Here is a 20,315-nt window from a genome sequence, read left to right on the forward strand (position 1 = left end):
GGGATAACGCCCAGGCTCAGAGTTCAAGCCCCATGACCAACAAAAAAAAGAACTCTCACAAGAGCCAAGGATTACCCTTTTCATGATGCTTGTGATACTCTCCACAGAAACCACAGTCCAAATGCCATCTGTGAAATCTATAAAAGCTCACCTCCACAGTAAATATGCCCTCTTTTGTGATGTTGAGAAACCACTTGGACAGAGATATACTTATGGCACAGATAGAAATCTAAATGAAAATCCAGATGAAAAAACTTAAGATCTTTACCCTAATATATTCTAGCCAGTGAGTTCCATCCACATTAGAGAACCACCGTGCCTCATCGATGGAAGGGTACACAATCTCTTTTAATTTACGGAGCGATTCTCTCATCACGTGAATATTGTGGATCTCCAAGAACACGAGCTCTGCATTTGGGTAAGCACTTTCACTTTCATAGCCTCCACCCTTTGCCTGTGAAAAACAAAAGATAGTCATCACCTTATCTGGAATGAACTTGTCTACTGTTTCTAGTGCTACCAGGAAGATCACTAAGCAGCAACAAAGTCATCTGTTACTAAACCATCTAGAATCTTGTACGGATGTCCTAAAGCTGCTGGAACAAAGGACCATAAACTGGAACAAAGGACCACAAACTGGGTAGCTTAAAACAGGAGAAATGTACCACCTTAGTTCTGAAGCTAGGATTACAGGCATAAGCCATGGTGTCCAGAGGAAGGTGTCATCTGGATGGACTCAGGTTCCTCTTATTTTCCATCAGCTGCCTTGTAATTATTGAAAGCCTGCCAGGCTACTGCACCAAGCTCTCTGGACATCTGCATGTCAGTCCCCTGCAGCAGGGATGGGTGCCCAGGTGACAGAACAGCAGTCTTAGACAGGGCTATGGAGGTGTCTAATGGCAGAATAGGCTCCCAGTGTCCAAAGTCTGCCCATCTCCCTGGAAGCACCGCCCCCCCCCCCCCGAAGCTATTCCTCTTTCGAGTTTATAGGATGCAGTCTTCCTTCCTTCCCTCTTCATTCCACAGGCCAGAGGCCAGCAATCCAGTTCTGTGGATGTAAGTGTATACAAGATCTCCATAGTCCCTGCTGTCAAGAGTCAAGGGCTAAATATCTAGACACCCAATGGGCAAGGAATTACAAGTGTGTTGAGGGTCACTAAAAGGGAAGTGCAGAACACTATTGCATAAGAAGAGCTGTAATTACAAGGCCACTGTGGTAGTTCAGACAAGAGATGACAGGTCTTCTTCTCCAAAACACAGGAGAAGAGGAAGAAATTTTTCCTAATTAATTTCATAAGAACAGTAGTATCTTGATGCCCAAGCTAGACAAAAATAGCCCCCCCCAAAAAACTACAGACTAATATTCTTTATGAATATCAATGTAAACATCCTGACTAAAACACTAGCAAACCAAATCCAGCAGCATGTTAAGATTATACCCAATGACCAAGTGAGATTTATCTTTAAAATGTAAAGAGGCTGTATTACTTTCCCAGAGCTACACTAACAAAGTACCACAGACCAGAAGGCTTCAAAGCACTCAGATGAATTCTTTCACAGTTCAGGAGCCTTGAAATCCAAGATGAAGATGTGAACAGAGTGGGCTCCTTCTGGAGGCACTGAGGGAGACCCTATGTGTTCCAGGCCTCTCTCTTCGTGGCAGGTGTTGCTGGCAATCCTTGGACCTCCTTGGCCTTTAACACCAGCACTCAAGCTGTTTCTGCTTCCACAGAGCCACCTTCCCTCTTAGCATATGTGTATTTCTATGTGGTTTTCTTTAGGAATATCAATCATTGAATTTAGGGCCTACTCTATTCCAGTATGGCGTCCTCTAGACTGATTATAGCTACAAAGATCCTGTTTAAAAATAAATTCACATTCTGAGGTTCCAAGGTAGACACAATTCTTGCATGACAAATCATTGCCAATGGTGAAATCTGAAAGCTCTCTCCCTAAGATTAGGAATCACAGATGTCTGCTTTCACCTCTATGAGTCAACACTATGCTAGAGGAACAGGGAATCAGACAAGAAGCTATGAAAGGCATCTAGATAAAAGAAAGAAGTCAAAACATCTGTTTGTGCATATATATACATATGCAAAGTTGCTGGGGACTTGGACATATAAACAGGCTGGTGTGTTTTCTAGATGGCAATATTTAGAAGTCATTTTCTACATGCAATTTGGTGTCCTACTTCTGTCTGTTCTGTATAGGAAACAAGTACAATACTCTGACCTTACACTATTAGATGTTTAGAAGATGGTGTATGTGTCAGTCTTCCTCCATCCCTGAATCCTTCCTGTCACTCAGGAATGCTGAGGTGACTGGGGAAAGGTGGGAAAGGCAGGAAGCACACTCTCTTGGAATTCTTAGAGCACAGCCCTGCCAGATTTGGGACTTCTGGCCTTCAGAATTGTGAAAGAATGTGTTCCTGTTGTTGTAAGCCACCAAGATTGTTCTGATTCACATTGCAGCCCCAGGAAACCAGACCCTTTCTCATCTTCTCCCTGCTCTGTTCCTCTTCCAGTCTTCTCCATCATAGTAAGCCATATCCCACAGCTCACCTTCCAGTCACACAAGTGGGTAGTCCCCTTGACCACAAGGGCTAAGTTTATCAATATCACATAGTGAGGACTAAAGATGCACCTATTACCACACGGAGTCCTTTATGTGCACTAGTCTCATGTAATTTTAATCCATGTACAATCCTTGACACAAGACACTGGTATTATCTTCCATTGTGCAGAAGAGGAACCTGGGGCTTAGAGAGTGGTTAAGAACTCTATAGAGCAGTGAATGGCAGAACCTGGAGGAACACTCAAAGCCAAGAGGTCTCACCATTCTGCCACACTGTGTCACAGGTGGGCTTGAGTTCAGAGCCTTTGTGTCCTGGGAGAGAGCCAAGTAGAGACATGAAACATAATGAGATGCAAATTCAGTCTCAACCTCAGAAGCAATCAGGGTACAAGAGACTTAAGTGTCAAATTCAAGTCCAACTCAGGAAGGGGCAGTGTTTAAAGTCCTGACATAGGAGAATTAGTAAATAGGACTCCAAACTAAGCCTAAGGAATACTGCTACTTGCTGGTGACAAGGACTAGTGAGGCAGACCAAGAAGGCCAGGCTGGAGAGCAAGAGGAACCTAGGGAATTAAGGTTAAAAAAGGCAAGAGAACAGAGAAGTTCCTGAGGTCAGTAATGAGGGAAGCTAACTTGAATGGAATGCTTTCTTGGGTGAAGCACTTTGCTGGATCTTTAGTAGCTTTTCTTCATTTAACCTTTTCATCTACTCCAAGAAGTAGGCTATAGTGTCATTCTCATGCTAGACACAAGGCAATCACTATTGAGAGAGAAGAAGTAACTGTCTAGCCTACATCAGCAAATAACCAAGCTCCTTCTACACCTTCTCAAGAGAACATTTTATTTTCCATAACGCCATAGTGGATAGCCACACGGCAGTTTATACAGCTATGTGCTCAATATGTCTGTGTCCTAATAAGCCAGATGGTTGGCTACATTTATTCCCAGTGCCTAGTATAGTGCTTGCTACATTAGGTAGGTACTCAAGTACTGAGGGGAGATGGCTGTGTACTTGTCTAATGGCTTCTTTATTCTTTGAAGTAGAAAGTGACAGCTTATACAAAGTATAAGATGGGGGAGGTGGGAGGCTGGATTTTTGTTGTAGACTATGCTTAGTAATCATTAAGGAAAGAAAAGAAACAGGCTGGTTAGAGGAACAGGAACTCACAAGCACTACCAAGGGTGAAAATGGCAGGGTGATGACCATGGGCATAGACATCTGTCTTCTTGCCATCCTTGTTGAGTGGTACATCTCATCACACTGTTGGGTAGGTATTCAGGCTGCCTATAATGCTCTGCCCCGCTCTGCCCACTGATCCGAAGAACCAGGCTAGTTCAAGTCCACTTTCCTCTTGTGAGGCCACAGCTAAGCCCACAGAAAGGCTAGTCATTCCCTCCCTGTCCAGCTCTCCCAGGACATTGAGATTACTTACACCTCCTATTTATAACACCTCATCTTGTCTGTCTATTTCACTCACCATCTTGTTCCCAGTCAGGGCTTAGTGGATGTGTGCTACCCAAGTGTCATTTTATAAGTAGGCATGAGATGTGAGGAGCTACCATCAACTTTCTAATGTCGGAAATTATTTGTGGGCAAAGTTCTCAGCCAAATACCTGCCTGTAGCAACAAACTATGGAAAAGCTATCTAGGAGAAACAGAAATGACTCAAACCAGACACTTTCCTATTTGAGAAAATAGTTTTCACTAGGTATAAAACATCGAGCTCCCTTCAGCTAGTGGGGTTGAAACAGAAGCCATCTTGAGAGGTGGTCTTATGTCACCTGATGACACTATTGTTTCTTCATGTGATTTATGGAAACTTCATATATTTGCAGTTTCATATGGCCAAACCACTGCAAAGAGCTGCATTAACAGATATGAATTAGTCAAATCATCATTCTGTTTCTTACAGTGAGGGACCTCAAGGTTCTTTTGCTCATTTCATTAAAATATCTGATCACTTAGATATTTTTCCCCTGTATCTTTACTTAAGGAACTCATCAGACAGGACTGTGAAGAAGCAATGAAAGAGACAAGATGTGAGTCATGTGAAATGCCAAACACAGCCCAGGGAAGGAGAAGACCACTTCAAAAAACTCTAACTTCCACTTGTGAGAAATTCAGTGGGCAGTTCCAAATGCAGGACAATTTATAGAACAGATATTAAAAAAAGTCAGATGCACGAAGGTATTAATAATGTACCTTGTTGGTATCTGCAACACTGTTCTGGCGAGCATCAAAGATGATCAGTTTGTGGGACTGGGCATTCGCGTCCATTATTGTTTGCAGGTATTTTTCATCCTCCTTGCAACGTTTATCATTGGGACCCACCAGTGGTTGGCTGCAACGAGTAATCGTTGCTTGACTTTCTGGATGAATCCATGACAACACCTAGTATTTTTAAGCAATACATATTAGTTATCTGTTATTAAATAGTATTCCTAAAGCAACACATGTTCAAATTACTTGATAGGAAAAGCACAGTCTGTCCTGAAGTTTTTCCACAAAGACAAGAGTGGGCAGGCCAATCATATACTCTAGTGGTGGAAGGACTCAATGCTCGGTCAGGTTGAAACAAAGCTACCTGGACAAGCTCTAAAATTCTACTCTACCTCTAAAAATCCTAAAGCAAAAAAACCCCCCAAAAAACCTAAGTCCAATTATTAGTAAAGTCTAACCTAAACTTGCATTTTCCTTCAGTGGGTCAAGTAATAAGGATCATACCAGATGTAAACTCTGGGCCTAAACTACTACTTCCTGCTAGCTATAATTGTTTCTGTAACAATGTCCCTCCCTCCTGAGTGGCTATAGCATTCTACGCAGCATGAAGAATGAATCATTCTATAGTGATTTGATGAAACCTTTGATATAGACTGTTAATACAACAGCAAGATCTTTCTTGCTGCTCTTTCATTATTCTCTACTACATTTTGAGAGCAAAATTTGTTACCCTTGCATTTAGAAGGAAATCAGACAAAAAGGGAGACACAGCAAATAGAAGGTTTATATAATTAGGTATTTTGCAAGGATCAAAGGTATGCTTGGGTTTATTTTTCTCCTTTCCATACTGTTTGCTAGATTTTTTTCTGTCTTGTATGTTTCCAAGCTAGATCTACCACAGTATGTTTCTGTCAGTACTTACAGGAACTCTGCCTTTTGCTCGAAAGGCTGCCACTTTTGAAAGGTCATCATCTTTTACACTAGTTGGCACAACAATGACAGCAGGGTAGGTATCACAGAACTCATAATTACTGTTTATTTTGGAGATTTTCCAGCTCTCATTTGGCAAGCCCTGCAGGTTGTTAGAGGAGAAAAACACGAATTTTCACTTTGAAAAAGAATTAAGGGTGAAACACATCTATTTATTTCCAACAAAAAAGTCATTGATAACCTGTTCACTGTCACTTAAATAACAATGCCTCAGATAAAACGTACACCAGTGGGTTGGATCCTCACTCAGCCATTCTTTACCAGATCATCTCATAAAAAAAATCTGGAAGATCTGGTCTATAAAGCTGTGTGGTTAAGCCCAGTTACCCTCCAGAAAAGGACAAACAACCAGGAAAAGCGTCAAAGGCGTTGGCCTAGGAAAACTGGGCACCCAGAAGTTGGAACACCTAAAAGCTAGGAAAGCTACAACTTGTTGAAAAATTTCTCCTCTCCATTATATTTTTGAACTTTTAGAAAATAAAATATTTAAATACTTCTTTTTAGTTGGATTGGCAACGTACTCTACCTGTCTCTTATATTCAGATACTGGGTCATAAACTTTCCAGCCATTAGTTGGAAACTTTTCTTTATAACTGAATGCAAACAGCACCTGAGAACAAAAACCACAAAACAGATGTCAGTATTTATTGCCATATAACAGATTCTAAGGCTTTTCAAATTCTTCAATGAGCTGAGTAGATTAAGATGTTTAATTTAATCTGTAGTTTTTTCCTTCCTTCCTTCCTTCCTTCCTTCCTTCCTTCCTTCCTTCCTTCCTTTCCTTCCTTCCTTTTTTTTTTGGTGCTAGTCCTGGGGCTTGAACTCAGGGCCTGGGCAAGCTTTTCTGATCAATGCTAGCACTTTGCCACTTGAGCCACAGCTTCACATCCAGCTTTTTTTTATGGGGGTAGGGGGTGGGGAAAGGTTAATTAATTGGAGATAAGAGTCTCACAGGCTTTCCTGCCCAGGTTGGCTTCTAACTGCAATCCAGTCAACTCTCAGCCTCCCGAATAAACCAGGATTACAAGCATGAGCCACCGGTGCCTGGCTTAATCTGCAAATTTTGAAGTAATAAATTAGTAGCCTTCCTTAACAATTACACAGAACTAGCAACATTAAAATATTATAGTAGAAAGGCCAGAAAAACAGAGTTAAAGAAAAGCTGTGACCAAGGGGATAATTAAACAAAAGATTGTTGGAACTCTACAAATGCTTGCTGTAAAAGTTTAGTATGGTATACTTACTTGGCCATTAGAGAGAGGAAAAGCATGCTTGTTGAGGTTTTCAAATATCCCAAGTTTACGCTGCTCTTCCTGTTTATATGCAAGCCGCAAATTCCTCATATCCTAATAAACAAGGAGCACAGTTGTCTACACAAAATGCATTCGATACCTAAGAGCACCTACCATGCCATAACACATAGAATATCTCCATTCATGTCTCATTTTATACTCTATTGCTCTTTAACTATCTCCAATGAGATTAAAAATGTTAATTGGAGACTTGTAGAAAGGAACATATGCAGTGGGAAAGTCATCAGAATAAAGACTAAAGAACAATGTCTGTACATAAAGTTGTGCCATCGAGTCCTGTGCTCCTTCTTGCTAATGGTGGATCTGGAGTTTGTTATGGACTTTCAGCTGCCCAAAGAGCCAATTATGGCATCCATTCTATCCATAAAACTGAAATACAGCAGATACTTCATCCTACACACTCACAGAAAGGACCCTGTACTACATAGAGACCATGGCCCTAGTAATATCCTTATAGCAATATAATGCTTCTTCTTTTTTTTTTTCAGTCGTGGGGCCTGAACCCTGGGTCTGGGTGCTATCCTTGAGCTCTTCAGCTCAAGGCTAGCGCTCTACCACTTGAGCCACAGCACCACTTGCGGCCTTTTCTGCTTATGTGGTGCTGAGGAATTGAACCCAGGGCCTTATGCATGCGAGGCAAGCACTCTATCACTGAGCCACCTTCCCAGCCCAATATAATGCTGCTTTAAGATCACAATTTCTTACAGTACCCCCAGTGCAAGCTTATGGCCAAAGTTCCAAGAACAAGTCAGCGGAACAATCCCAGAAAGGTCAAATCTAATGGAGTCATTTCTTCCCACAAACAATGTTTTAAGCATTGCTTCTCAATCTTTAAAAACCTATATCCTTAGCAGTTAAACACAAATAATCTCATTCTACTTTAACACTGAATGAATTTGGAAAGAAAATATGGCCACAAATTGAAGCAATAACAAACTGGGAAGTTATTAGGATATTATAACAGTAAAACAATGGCAATAACCCAAATGTCAGTCAATGGGGGTCAGTTAAATTAACTACAGCATTGCTGAGGGAATACTAAAGAGTTATTACACAAACAAAAAGCAGGGCTGGTGATATAGCTTGGTGGTAAAAAACTTGCCTAGCATGCACAAGCCCTGAGTTTAATCCACAGTACTAAAAAACAAAGAAACAAAAAACAAAACACAAGAAGTAGCTTTATACATACTTGTATAAAGAAATTTCAAGGTAGTTTGAAAGGAGAAAAAGAAAAGAGTAGAACAGTGTACATAAGACACTACCATTACATGTTCAAATAAAGACTAGGCATGCATGCTTCCATGCACAGGGTATCCATAAAGGGGTACATGAGGAATTGGGAATGCTGGGAACCTGCAGGGAGTGAAACATGGTGGCTTGGTGATCCAGGGAAGCAAACTTACTTTTCCTTCAACTCGTCTTTTGCATTTTTGAATTATGTATCACCTGTTAAAGAAATAAACCCCATACCTTGCAAGATTCTTAAACATGAGCTGAGAGGGTTGGAGGCTGGCCTTAGTAATCCTAGCTAGAAAACATTTAACTCAGCAGTTAGCAAATGCCCATCCCAATCATAAAAATAGCCATGGGACACTTGCCAGGACACATAATTGCCTGCCATGCCCTACAATGGTCATACATACACCTTAGCTATTCGGTACTGCTCAGAGACAAAAGCATTGCAAGCCATGGAAAAGCATGTGCAAAGATCTTGGTGTGGGGCTGGGGAGGTAGCTCAGTGGTAGAGCACGTGCTTAGCATGTGTGAAGACATACCCTCAAAACATACATGATCTTGATATGAGACAAGTATGAGTACCTAAAGGAAAGCCAATAGGACTAGGAGGCAAGGGTGAGGGGGGAAGAGCAGCTCAAGCTGAAGCTACAGAGGAAAGTGAGTCAGGTTGACTCAAGCATACAAGAGCTTGATTGGAAGCTACTTAAGAGTTGTAAGAAGGGGCTGCAAGTATAGCTTAGTGCTGGGGCACTTGTCTAGCATGTGTGAGCCCCTGGGTTCCATCTCCAGCACCACAAAAAAAGAGTGATGAGAACTCAAAATCATAACACTGACTACATCACCCTCTACTTTTAAGTCTTTTGGTGGCTTGTCACTTTTCTGCATGTGGACTCCTGCCTGGGAAGGACAGCTGCCATGTAACACAGAAAGTGAGTCTGCTAAACATGTGCTTTCATGATCTGTTAAAGCTAGAATTACTTTATAAACATATAAGTAAATACATAGGGTGGTATGCAAGTATATGCAAATGTATTAGCTGATATATGGTAGATTCAAGGGAGAACTCAAATAATCTAATTCCTTAGAAAGGCAAAGTCAACAAAGTACACACACCAAGAAATCAGTACTTGAACAAAGTGGGGTGAGGTCAAAGGAAGCAGGATAGACAAGAGAAGAAGGGTAGAAGATTGAATCAAGAACTCAATGTATAAGTTAGAGGAGTAGCTCATTTGGTAGAGCGCTAGCCAGTGAGTAAAAGTGTCAGGTACCAAGTTTAAGTCCCAGTCTTGAACTGAAAAATAAATTAATGTATATCCTACAAAATTAAGAAAAGCGAGGGAAGGTATGGGTTGAGAGGAAGGAGTAAGAATGTTGAAAGGGGTAACACTAATCAAGATGCATTGTATTCAGAAACTGCATTGTTAAATGGCAACCCCATTGTACAACTACTTTAAAATTATAAAATACTTTTTTTTTTTTTAAGAGTAACAAGCTCTTTGAAAAATTGCATTTAGCTGCAGTCTATGGCCTACCAGGGAGAGCTGTACTCAGAGATTTGATCCAAGTAAAGACATAAATAAAATTCCAAACCCAAAATTGAAGGAGCCCTGATGATTCTGCAGGCGGACCTCTTTCTGGTACTTAGGAAAGCTCTTTATTAAACCAAATTACATAAGGCAAAGTCACTGGGAATAAAACATAAACATTAATGGTGTTTCCTAAGTGACTATTCACTATTTAAAATAACATACACATTTCAGCTTACTTCATTGGAGGAAGGATTAAAAAATACAAAAACAAAAAATAAGCACAGCTCAAGGAGAAAATTCCAACACAGACAAAAAATTTTAATCTGAGATAAAATATAGAATATTGCTGTACTTTTATAAGTCTTTGACAACATACCATTCTAAGTAGCAGTATAGAACACCAAAGTGGGTAAAGGATTAATCTCTGCTTTTCACTAGTATCTCTCAAATGTAAAAAGTAATACCTAGCACTCAGGTTATGTCAGGGATGTTAATTAGAAATACTGATGGTTTCCATGGGTTAGATGACAGTTTGAATTCATTTACATGAGATTTGAGATTACTGCCCTGAAAACATTTGAATTATTAACAGTGCAACTCTTAACTATCCAAAGACCATGAAAGATAAGTCAGGGGAAGTTCTACACTGACTGTTTTCTTTCAGTTTTCCCTGCAGTGTGTAGTCTACCTTGCACACGATCTCTATACCGCAAGAATTGTCTCCATGGCTCTGTGCTCCAATCTTCTCAACTCTGCTGATCACTCCAAGAGGAACATCGAGGACGAAATGAGGGTCCTAGGTTTAAAAATTAAGATGAATGTCTATTGAAGTCATACTGCAGGGCCTTCACATTTTAGGTCTTGGTCTTTGCAGTTTCAAAGCATGTCTACTTTGCATTTCTTCTTTGCCCAGCTAAGAAACTGAAGTCTGATTTATAGCATACTTGATGAATTATATGTTGAAACTATACTGGAACTTCCCCTCTAGATTCATGTAGTATTTTAACTAACTTTTGGTCAAAATATAAAATCTTTCTGCAAATACGACTCTCTAGGTTATTTCTAGAATGACAGGATTTCAGGGGACTGTTGACTTCTTTCTTTTACTATTCAAAAACTTTTTATAACACTTTTTTTTTGCCAGTCTTGGGGCTTGAACTCAGGGCCTAAGCACTGTCCCTAAGCTTCTTTTTGCTCAAGGCTAGCACTCTACCACTTAAGCCACAGTACTACTTCTGGCCTTTTTTGTGTATGTCGTACTGAGGAATCAAACCCAGGGCTTCATGCATGCTAGGCAAGCACTATACCACTAAGCCATATTCCCAGACCTTACAACACATTTTAAAAAACTCACCCTCTCTACATTCTTAAAGTACATCTTAAAATCTGTCACTGTCAGGGTTCCACTTACTGCTCCCATAAATGGGCAGATATACATGACATCTTTCACTGAAAGAAAAAAAAGTAACAATTAATGTCATAGACATGTGCTTCAATGGCTTAGCATAACTTTCCAAATATATGTGCATGGGATTCCAGTTTTCTAGGACTTTTAAACTTTATAATTATTTATTACTTTAGATAGAGACACTGATGTAGAGTCCGCTAATAAAATTCAATTGTTTAAAACAAAATTCTGATTTGACAAGGAGGTTTTAAGTAAAAAGTTATGAGTAAGTTACATTTTGTAATTTTTTTCCAGGTACTTAACATTTTTCCTGGGTGATAAATCTGTCATATGCAAAACAGTAAAGACATTACACAATAATTTCATAAATAACTGATACTTTACACAAATGAAAACTAAATACTGTACCCTAATTTACCTCCAAGAAAATCTTTTCTTTGGGTGGGGGTGGGGGTCGCTTGTGGGGCTTGAACTCAGGGCCTGGGCACTGTTGCTGAGCTTTTTTGCTCAAGGCTAGTGCTTTGTCAGTTTAGGCCACACTGCTACTTCTGGTTTCTTGGTTGTGAGAGAAGCCTTTTTACAGATGACAAAAAGTAGAACACTATTCAAGTATAAAAAGGTTTGTTTCATGGCTAGTGGATGTAGCTCAGTGGCACAGCACCTGCCTAGCATACATGTGGCCCTGTTGATCCTCAGCATTGGGGGAAAAAGGACTTAGTTCAAGTTCTCATCAATATTCACTTTTTCTTAGCAATCAAGTCGGTAACACATTAATTTCTTTTTTTTTATTTTCTTTTTTATTTATTTTTTTGTGAATATACTGTACAGAGGGGTTACAATTACATGGGCAAGATAATGAGTACATTTCTTATCAAGCATTGTAACCTCCTCCTTTGTTTACCCTTCCCATCCCTTCCCATCCTCACTCCTCCCCCCCCCCCCACCCGACTCACCTCCCCACCCACCAAAGTTGTAAAGTTCCTTTTCAACATAACGAATTGTAAATCTCATTGTTGCAATGGGTCCACCTGTATCCCTATTTAAACGATTTGTTTTTTTTTCCCTTCCCCTTCACAAATTATAACAGCATCAAATACAGTGAAAGCAGGGGTTATACCATGGGGGAGGGACATACAAAGCAACAAAGAAATAATCTTATAAATGTGTTAGAAACAATCGCATGAAAGAAAAAAAAAACATTTGAATACATATCTTAGGGTTCATTTCCCTAACATCAACTTATCTGACCTTTTCTGCTTGATTCATACATATACTACATATTACAAATAAGGAAAGCCATGCGACCTATGTTTCTTTGGGCTTGGCTTACTTCACTTAATATAATTTTTTCCAAGCCTTTCCATTTCCTAACAAATGGGGCAATGTCATTCTTTCTGATGGAGGCATAGAATTCCATGGTGTATATATACCACATTTTCTTGATCCATTCATCTACTGAGGGGCATCTGGGTTGGTTCCATATCTTAGCTATGGTAGATAATGCTGCAATAAACATAGTCGTGCTGGTAGCTTTAGTGTGGTCTTGTTTGTAAACATTTGGGTAAATGCCCAAAAGTGGGATTGCTGGGTCATAGGGGAGCTCTATGTGAAGTCTTTTGAGGAACCTCCATACTGCTTTCCAAAGTGGTTGAACAAGTTTACACTCCCATCAACAATGAAGTAAGGTTCCCTTCTGTCCACATCCCCTCCAGCATCTGTTGTTGTTAGAGTTCTTGATTTTTGCCATTCTAACTGGGGTGAGGTGGTATAAAAAAATAGAATGGAAGAAGACAGCCTCTTCACTAAATAGTGCTGGCAAAATTGGTTAACTACTTGTAGAAAAATAAAGATCCTTATTATCATCCTGCACCAGAATCAACTCCAAATGGATCAAAGACCTCGGAGTCAAAGTAGACACTGTGAAAACATTACAGGATGGAATAGGAGAAACCCTAGGTCTCCTTGGCGCAGGCCGAAATTTTCTTAATAGAGACCCGGAAACACAACAAATCAAAGAAAGGTTGGACAAATGGGATTGCATGAAGTTGCAGAGCTTCTGCATGGCAAAGGACATAGCTAGCAAGATCAATAGAAAACCCACGGATTGGGAGAAGATCTTCACTAGCCATACAACGGACAATGGTCTCATATCTAAAATATACTTGGAACTCAAAAAATTAAATTCCCCAACAACAAGTCCTCAAAGAAATAACTGCCCAATAAATAAGTGGGCTAAAGACTTAAAGAGAAACTTCTCTGAAGAAGAAAGAAGGATGGCCAATAGACACATGAAGAAATGCTCAACCTCCCTAGCCATAAAAGAAATGCAAATCAAAACAACATTGAGATACTACCTCACCCCAGTTAGAATGACACATTAATTTCTTATCTATTGTAAAGATCCTAGATTCTTCCAAAATGCCATTCCATTGAAATGACAGGAACAAACATGGATGAGTCTGAGTATTAAAGTACTAAAATGGTCACACAGACAAATTCTCAGAACACTTCCATGAAATGTTTCTATATTTCATTATGAACTGAGTGTCTTCAAGGGCTGGGGCTCTGGGTATAATAGGACATGATTTCTGCCCATAAACAGCCCAAGACTAGTGAAATACTACACAGAAATACACCATTATATAATAGCCTAACAAATGCTATAATAACTATGTAACCACAGTGATAAACCTCAGAAAACCAACACCTGAACTGGGCAGGAAAGAAGGTAGGGGGAGAGAGATGTGGAAGGAAGGAGGTGGTAAACAAGTTGTTAGAAGTTAATTTGGTTGTATTCAAGAGTGCCATGAGGATAAGAGGTCCTGAGGCCCAGAGAAGTGGATCAGGAAGTGCTTTTATTGGCTACTAAGGCATTATTAATATCCTGTCTTTAAAAGATAAGAAACTTTATGAACAAGAAACAAAATGATGTATTGTGTGCTTCACAGGCCACAATTTTATGTGTAAAAGTAAAATGGATATCAACTATAGTATAAATGGTGGGCAGGAACAAATAGAAGTTTATAATTATACAGTTCCTATCCCATACAAGAAGCAGTGTTAAATCACTTGGGAAGTAGACTGTGATAAGTTAAAGATGGAAGGCAATCAGTAAATGATCAAAAAGAATTATAGCTACTATGCACACATAGAAGAGACAATAAAATCTTAAAAAAGTATTCAATCCGGAAGGGATAGTAGGGGAAAAACAAAGGAGGGGGTAACAATGCTAGATAGGAAATGTACTCATTACCTTACTCATGTAACTGTAAACCCTCTGTACAGTATCTTTACAATAAAAATATTTTAAAAAGTATTCAATCAAAAAAAATAAACAAAAAAGGATAAAGAGAACAATGGATGAAGAAGAAAACAAAGAACAAAATGGTGAATTTTAACTTAATTATACTAATATTTCTGTAACATATTAATGGTCTAAACAATGAAAAGGCAAAAATTGTCAGATTAAAAATGAAAGTAATACTTCAACTATATGTGTCTCAAAAGACACCTACTTTAAATATAAAGACACAAACAGTTTGAAATTGAAAGAATGAGAATAGATCTAACACTAATTTTAAAAGCCATTGTAGACATCTGTAATATCAACAGAAAAAGTAGATTTCAGAGTAGACTATTTCCAAAAATAAATAAGCCATTTCATATTAATAATCATAATAATTCATCTGAAAGAACAAAACAGTTCTAATCATTTATGTACCTAGTAACAAAACTTCAAAATAGAGGGAGCAGAATGGATAATTGTAGTCAAAGGTTTCCATGCCCCTCTCAGTAATGTATAGAACTGGAAAATGAGTTCTTACACAGAAAACTTGACCAATACTATCAACAAACTTATCTATCTCATATGTACAAAATAATCTAATCAATAACAGCAGAACATACACTGTTTTTAATTATATACAACATTTAAAAAGATGATATTATGGGCCATAAGAAAAATCTAGATAGAGATTGATAAATTGATAGAGATACTATATATATATATAGATATATATTTAATAAAGCATGTGGTTGAACAGATAGAATGAAAATGGAAATAGATTATATAAGCAAATTAGAAACATGTGTAAACAAACAATCTACTCCTCTAAGCAACCCAAGGGTCCAGGAAAAAGTCAGAAAGAGAACCCAAAAGCACTTTGAACCAAGTGACAATGAAACACAAAATCCTAATTGACTAAATGTTACTAAAGCAGTAAATGGGAGGAAAATTTTGCTGCCTAGAGAAAGAAGGTCTCAAATCAAGACTAGAAGTCACAAGAAACAAGAGAAAGAAGAGGGAATTCAACACAAAATAAGCAAATATAGAAAAAAATAAATGTTAGAAAGGAAATAAAATAGAAAACAAAATAATGAAATTAAAAGCAGGTTATTTGAGATGAGATGATCAGTGAAATAAACGTTTAGCTTGATTAATGGGGGGTTAAGTAAAGAAGAAGACACTTACAATTACAAAAATAAGAAAGATGATGTCACTACACATTAAACTGATATTAAAGGAATAATTAAGGGGATATGATAAATGACCTTGACAACAATTTTACAAGTTGGATTAAATGGACAAAATATTAGGAACATACAAACTAGTAAAACTTACTTGAGGAGAAAAAGACAACCTAAATTATCTGGTAGCTACTAAACACACTAAAGTTGTAAAATTTTCCACTAGGAAAATTCAAAGTCCAGGTAGCCTCACTGGTAAACTCTATAACCTATTTAAGCAAGAAATAAATTCTCTTAGAAAATGGAGGAATAATTTTTGATTCATTCTATGAGATCAATATTACTTTGATACCAAAATCTGGCAAAGCTATTACAAAACCATAGACCAATACAAGTGCAGATGGCAACACTTCTAACACTTTTTAAAATAACCCCAACAATATATTAAAAGAGAACACACACACACACACACACACACACACACACACACACACACACACACACACACATCAAGTAGAGTTTATCCTGGGAATACAAGTGTGATTAAACACTCAAAATTAATTTATGGGATGTAGCATTGTGGCTCAAAGTGGTAGAGTGTTAGCCTTGAGCAGAAAAGCTCAGGGATAGCACCCAGGTCATGAGTTCAAGCCCTATGACCAACTAAAAAAAATTAATTTATATAATCTCTTATATTACAGTCTAAAAAAGAAAAATCATCTTCTGTTAATGGATATAAAATTGCATTTGACAAAAATCTAACACAAATCTCCTTTTAAAAAATAGCTGAGAAAGCAAGGAATAAGAGGATACTTAATATGATAATGGATATACACACACACACAAAAACCAAATGTAACATTATGTTTACTGGTGCCCACTATTAGAAACAAGAAAATAATGTTTGCTCTCATCACTTCTCCTTAACACTATATTGCTGGTTTGAGCAAGTGTAATAAAGCAAGAAGAGATAAAAGGCATTCTTATTCTAAAGGAAGAACGAGAATGCTCATACATTGCTAGTTGGAATGTATATATTAATATAACCACTTTGGAAAACAACTTAGCAATTTTTTACAAAGTTGAATGTATAACTAACATATGACCCAGGTTTTCCATTCCTTAGGCATTTATACAAAAGAAAACACAAGTCTATGCAAACACTTGGACCTACAGCCACGCATGCTGGCTCAAGAGTGCAATCTCCAGCTACTCAGAAAGAAGCAATAGGAGGATGGCCATTTGAGGCTAACCCTGGTGAAAAAGTGAGATTCTATCTGAAAACACAGGCCAGTCCAGGTGCTGGTGACTCACTCCTATAATCCTAGCAACTCAGGAGGCTGAGATCTGAGGATTGTGGTTTAAAGCCAGACTAGACAGAAAGGTCCTCAAGACTCTATTTTCAATTAACCAGCAAAATGCCTGACTGGAGGTGTGGCTCAAGTAGTAGAGTGCTAGCCATGAACAAAAAAGCCAACCAAGAGTACAAGGCCCTGAAGTCAAGACCCAGTGTTTTACACACACACACACACACACACACACACACACACACACACACACCACGCCCATACACACATGCTTGGTGAGGTAGGGGTTGGTAGAAAGAGAACCAGGTGTAGTACAAGCCTGTAATCCCCGCTACTTAGAAGGCTGTTGTATGGCTCAAGTGGTAGAGTACTTGCCTCGCAAACATACAGCAGGGAGTTCAAATCCCAGGATTACCAAAAAAGAAAAAAAATCCATCTGGGATATAAATGTGCATAGCAGCTTTGTTTTATAATTACCAAATAGAACCAACTGAAATACTCACCAACAGCTGAATGGAGAAGCAAATTGTCACAAAAACACACAACTAAATACAATAATATTAAACCAATACAACAATAAAAATGTATGACTGTTAGCCCTCACTACAATATAGATGAAAATCAAAATAATTATCTGACTGGAAGAAACTAAGCAAAAAACGCATATATTCTACAATTTCTATAAAACACTAGAAAATAGAATTTAGTGTGTAATGTTTGGTGATGCATGGAAACGAACAGGAACAGCGATTACCAAGGGGTCTAAGAGAACTTCTGGGAAGTGATAGATATGTTTACTACCTTAACTGTGATGATGGTTTCCCAGGTGTATCGTGAATCGAAACTCTTCAGTCTTACAAAGACAAACTGAAATAATATTTCATAGGGAGTACTTTACAATGACCTAATTGAATACTTTGCCTCCAGGAACATATTTTATTTCAAAGTCAGGGTTAATTTACTTACCCTTTGGAAGCCACTGGAGGAATTGAAAATGCTTACATCGCTTAAGGATGTGCAGATGTCTTTAACATTTTCAACAACTGGGACAGGAGTGGTACAAGTGGGAGGCTCCAGTTCCCAGAGCAAAAGAGAAGCAAACAGGAGAGAAAGAGAAGCAGGAGCCCAGCTGACTCACCAACGCCTTCTCTTCCTGTTAAGACAACCATGAGCCTGCAGCACAAGTTTTGTTCAACATTCCCTGACATACAAAGGAACCAATCACCTAGAGCATCTCTAATCACTTCTAAGTAGACTCTGCCTCACTGGGAAATACAAAAATAAAGTGAAAAACACCTTCTTCACATTGGACACTTAAATCTGTGTAGCTGACTTCTCAAGAAACTGCAGTGGCCTAACATAACCAGCTCTGTGTTTTAAACCAGCCATTCAGAAGGCAGCACAGTACAGGGCTGGAAGAATATCCAAAGGAACAGAGAGGCCAGAGGACTACCTGGAGAGAATCAAGTCCCAGAAACCAAGGAAAAAAAGGATTTCAGAACTCATAATGGACAATAAAGAATGGTAAAGTCCATCCCACAGACTGGGATAGATAGTCGGAGAGAGTAGTTATTTTTGAAGCTCTGGGAGGAAAGCCCAGACATTCAAATGTTCTTCATACGAGATAACCATACTCTGAGACTGACCATGCATCTTTGGGAGAGCGAATGAAGACAAAGCAAATTGGCTAACCCAAACAAGTGATGAGGTGAAAGGGGGTACCCAGCTGCCCTTCCTATCCACCAGCTACCTCTTGAATTGTCTGCCAATCCACATGACAGGATAAGGAATCTCTCACTCCGTTATGATCTAGGATGGCAACACAGGCCTATAATTCTGGGAATCTTCTAAGTCACGAAAAGTTCTTCACCAGATCCTCAAAATCGTAATTAAAATAGGATATAGGTCTTCTACCAATACATTTTGCTTATAGCAGTGAACTGGCATTAGGTGGTGTCTAATCAGCTCTCAGTTTATGAGGAACAAGCCCCTTGCCTACTTGGGCAGGCCATCTAACACTCAACAGAAGCTTCCTGGGGTCCTCTACGATTCTGCCATCTTTTAAGGTCAAGATGACACAAATAAGAATGAAAAGAGTCCATTAGCCCCACAATTAAATTGGTCAGGAAGATCTGCAACACATGCATCACCTGTGCTCATACATAAAATGCTATTTGCTTTTCTATATCTCTATAAGTATTAAACTTACCAATGGCCTTAATTGATTCTCCTGGAAAAAGTGGAGCTTCTTCCATCTGTGCCAGCTTATTTCCATCCCTTAGAGCCTGGCAAGAAACCAAAGAAGAGAAAATCTCACTTTCTATCTATGTATCTGAGAAGAATCGTGGGGTTCTGTGTTCTTTCTATAAGGCTACAGAAGCGTGCAAAATGTATGCTCCCCACCAAAAAAAAAAAAAAAAAAGACAATTTCAAAGCTCAGCATCACAGGACATCATGCTCCGTATTCTAGCAAATTGTTACAACATATTTACATTTCACAGTTAGAAAGCATTAATACAAAAATGGCTTGACATGACAAATACATACTGTATAACTACACAAACAGCTATTATAAGGTGCCTCAAGAATTTGGAAATAAGATCAGAAAGAGGTTACCTTCTGAGCATGAAACTAACACAAATAAAAACATTAGATGTAGATACCTGGCTGATTGTAAAAATGACCCAGCCTATGAGAACATTTGGGAAACCTCAAAATTAAAATAACTGGAGAATGGTCTCGTGACAATTGGTGTCCCAGCTATATGTGTGTGCATAAGCACAAAGTTCAAAATGTCAAATTCTCCAAGATCTAAAATGTTCTGAGTGCCAACATGATGCTACAAGTGGAAAATTCCACATCTGAGCTCATGAGACAGGTCATAAAGTGCATGCACATTATAAGACTGCATAAAATCTCCTTCCAGCTGTGTATATAAAGAAGGTGTCTAAGAAACACAAATTTTATGTTTAGAGTTGGGTCCCATCCCTAAGGCATCTCATTATGTATGTGGTAAGTACTTCAAAAAAATCTAGAAAAAAATTCAAAAACTAAAACACTCCGGTCCCAAGCATTTTGATCTATTCAACATGTACTCCTGTCTCTTCTATGAAGAGACAACTCTTTTTTGCACTAATTTCATAGTCACCAAGAAAACTGCTAATGAGTTACTAGGTTTCCTGGCTGCATTGATGCTAGGAGACATTTCTATGACCAGACTAGTACTCTGGCCCAGGAGCTAGTTTCTTGCTGGCCTTCTTAGTGTCA

At 38.7% G+C, this 20,315-nt stretch overlaps 1 protein-coding gene across 3 annotated transcripts in view; it reads right to left on the bottom strand.

Annotated features, from left to right (window-relative positions):
* Positions 1 to 20,315, bottom strand: part of Mtmr1 (myotubularin related protein 1) — a 64,352-nt gene that overhangs the window by 17,582 nt on the left and 26,455 nt on the right. For all 3 annotated transcript variants that reach the window (XM_042680381.1, XM_042680379.1, XM_042680380.1), the window contains 8 exons: positions 19,258 to 19,333; positions 11,221 to 11,315; positions 10,555 to 10,662; positions 7,033 to 7,134; positions 6,315 to 6,398; positions 5,721 to 5,870; positions 4,781 to 4,969; positions 269 to 454 (listed from right to left, as the gene is read on the bottom strand). In XM_042680381.1, the coding sequence (XP_042536315.1) occupies positions 269 to 454; positions 4,781 to 4,969; positions 5,721 to 5,870; positions 6,315 to 6,398; positions 7,033 to 7,134; positions 10,555 to 10,662; positions 11,221 to 11,315; positions 19,258 to 19,333 (990 nt within the window). The remainder of the gene's footprint in view (positions 1 to 268; positions 455 to 4,780; positions 4,970 to 5,720; positions 5,871 to 6,314; positions 6,399 to 7,032; positions 7,135 to 10,554; positions 10,663 to 11,220; positions 11,316 to 19,257; positions 19,334 to 20,315) is intronic.

The sequence above is a fragment of the Dipodomys spectabilis genome, unplaced genomic scaffold (assembly GCF_019054845.1).
Source record: "Dipodomys spectabilis isolate Male_0828 unplaced genomic scaffold, ASM1905484v1 ptg000060l, whole genome shotgun sequence".
In the NCBI taxonomy this organism is placed as follows: domain Eukaryota; kingdom Metazoa; phylum Chordata; class Mammalia; order Rodentia; family Heteromyidae; genus Dipodomys; species Dipodomys spectabilis.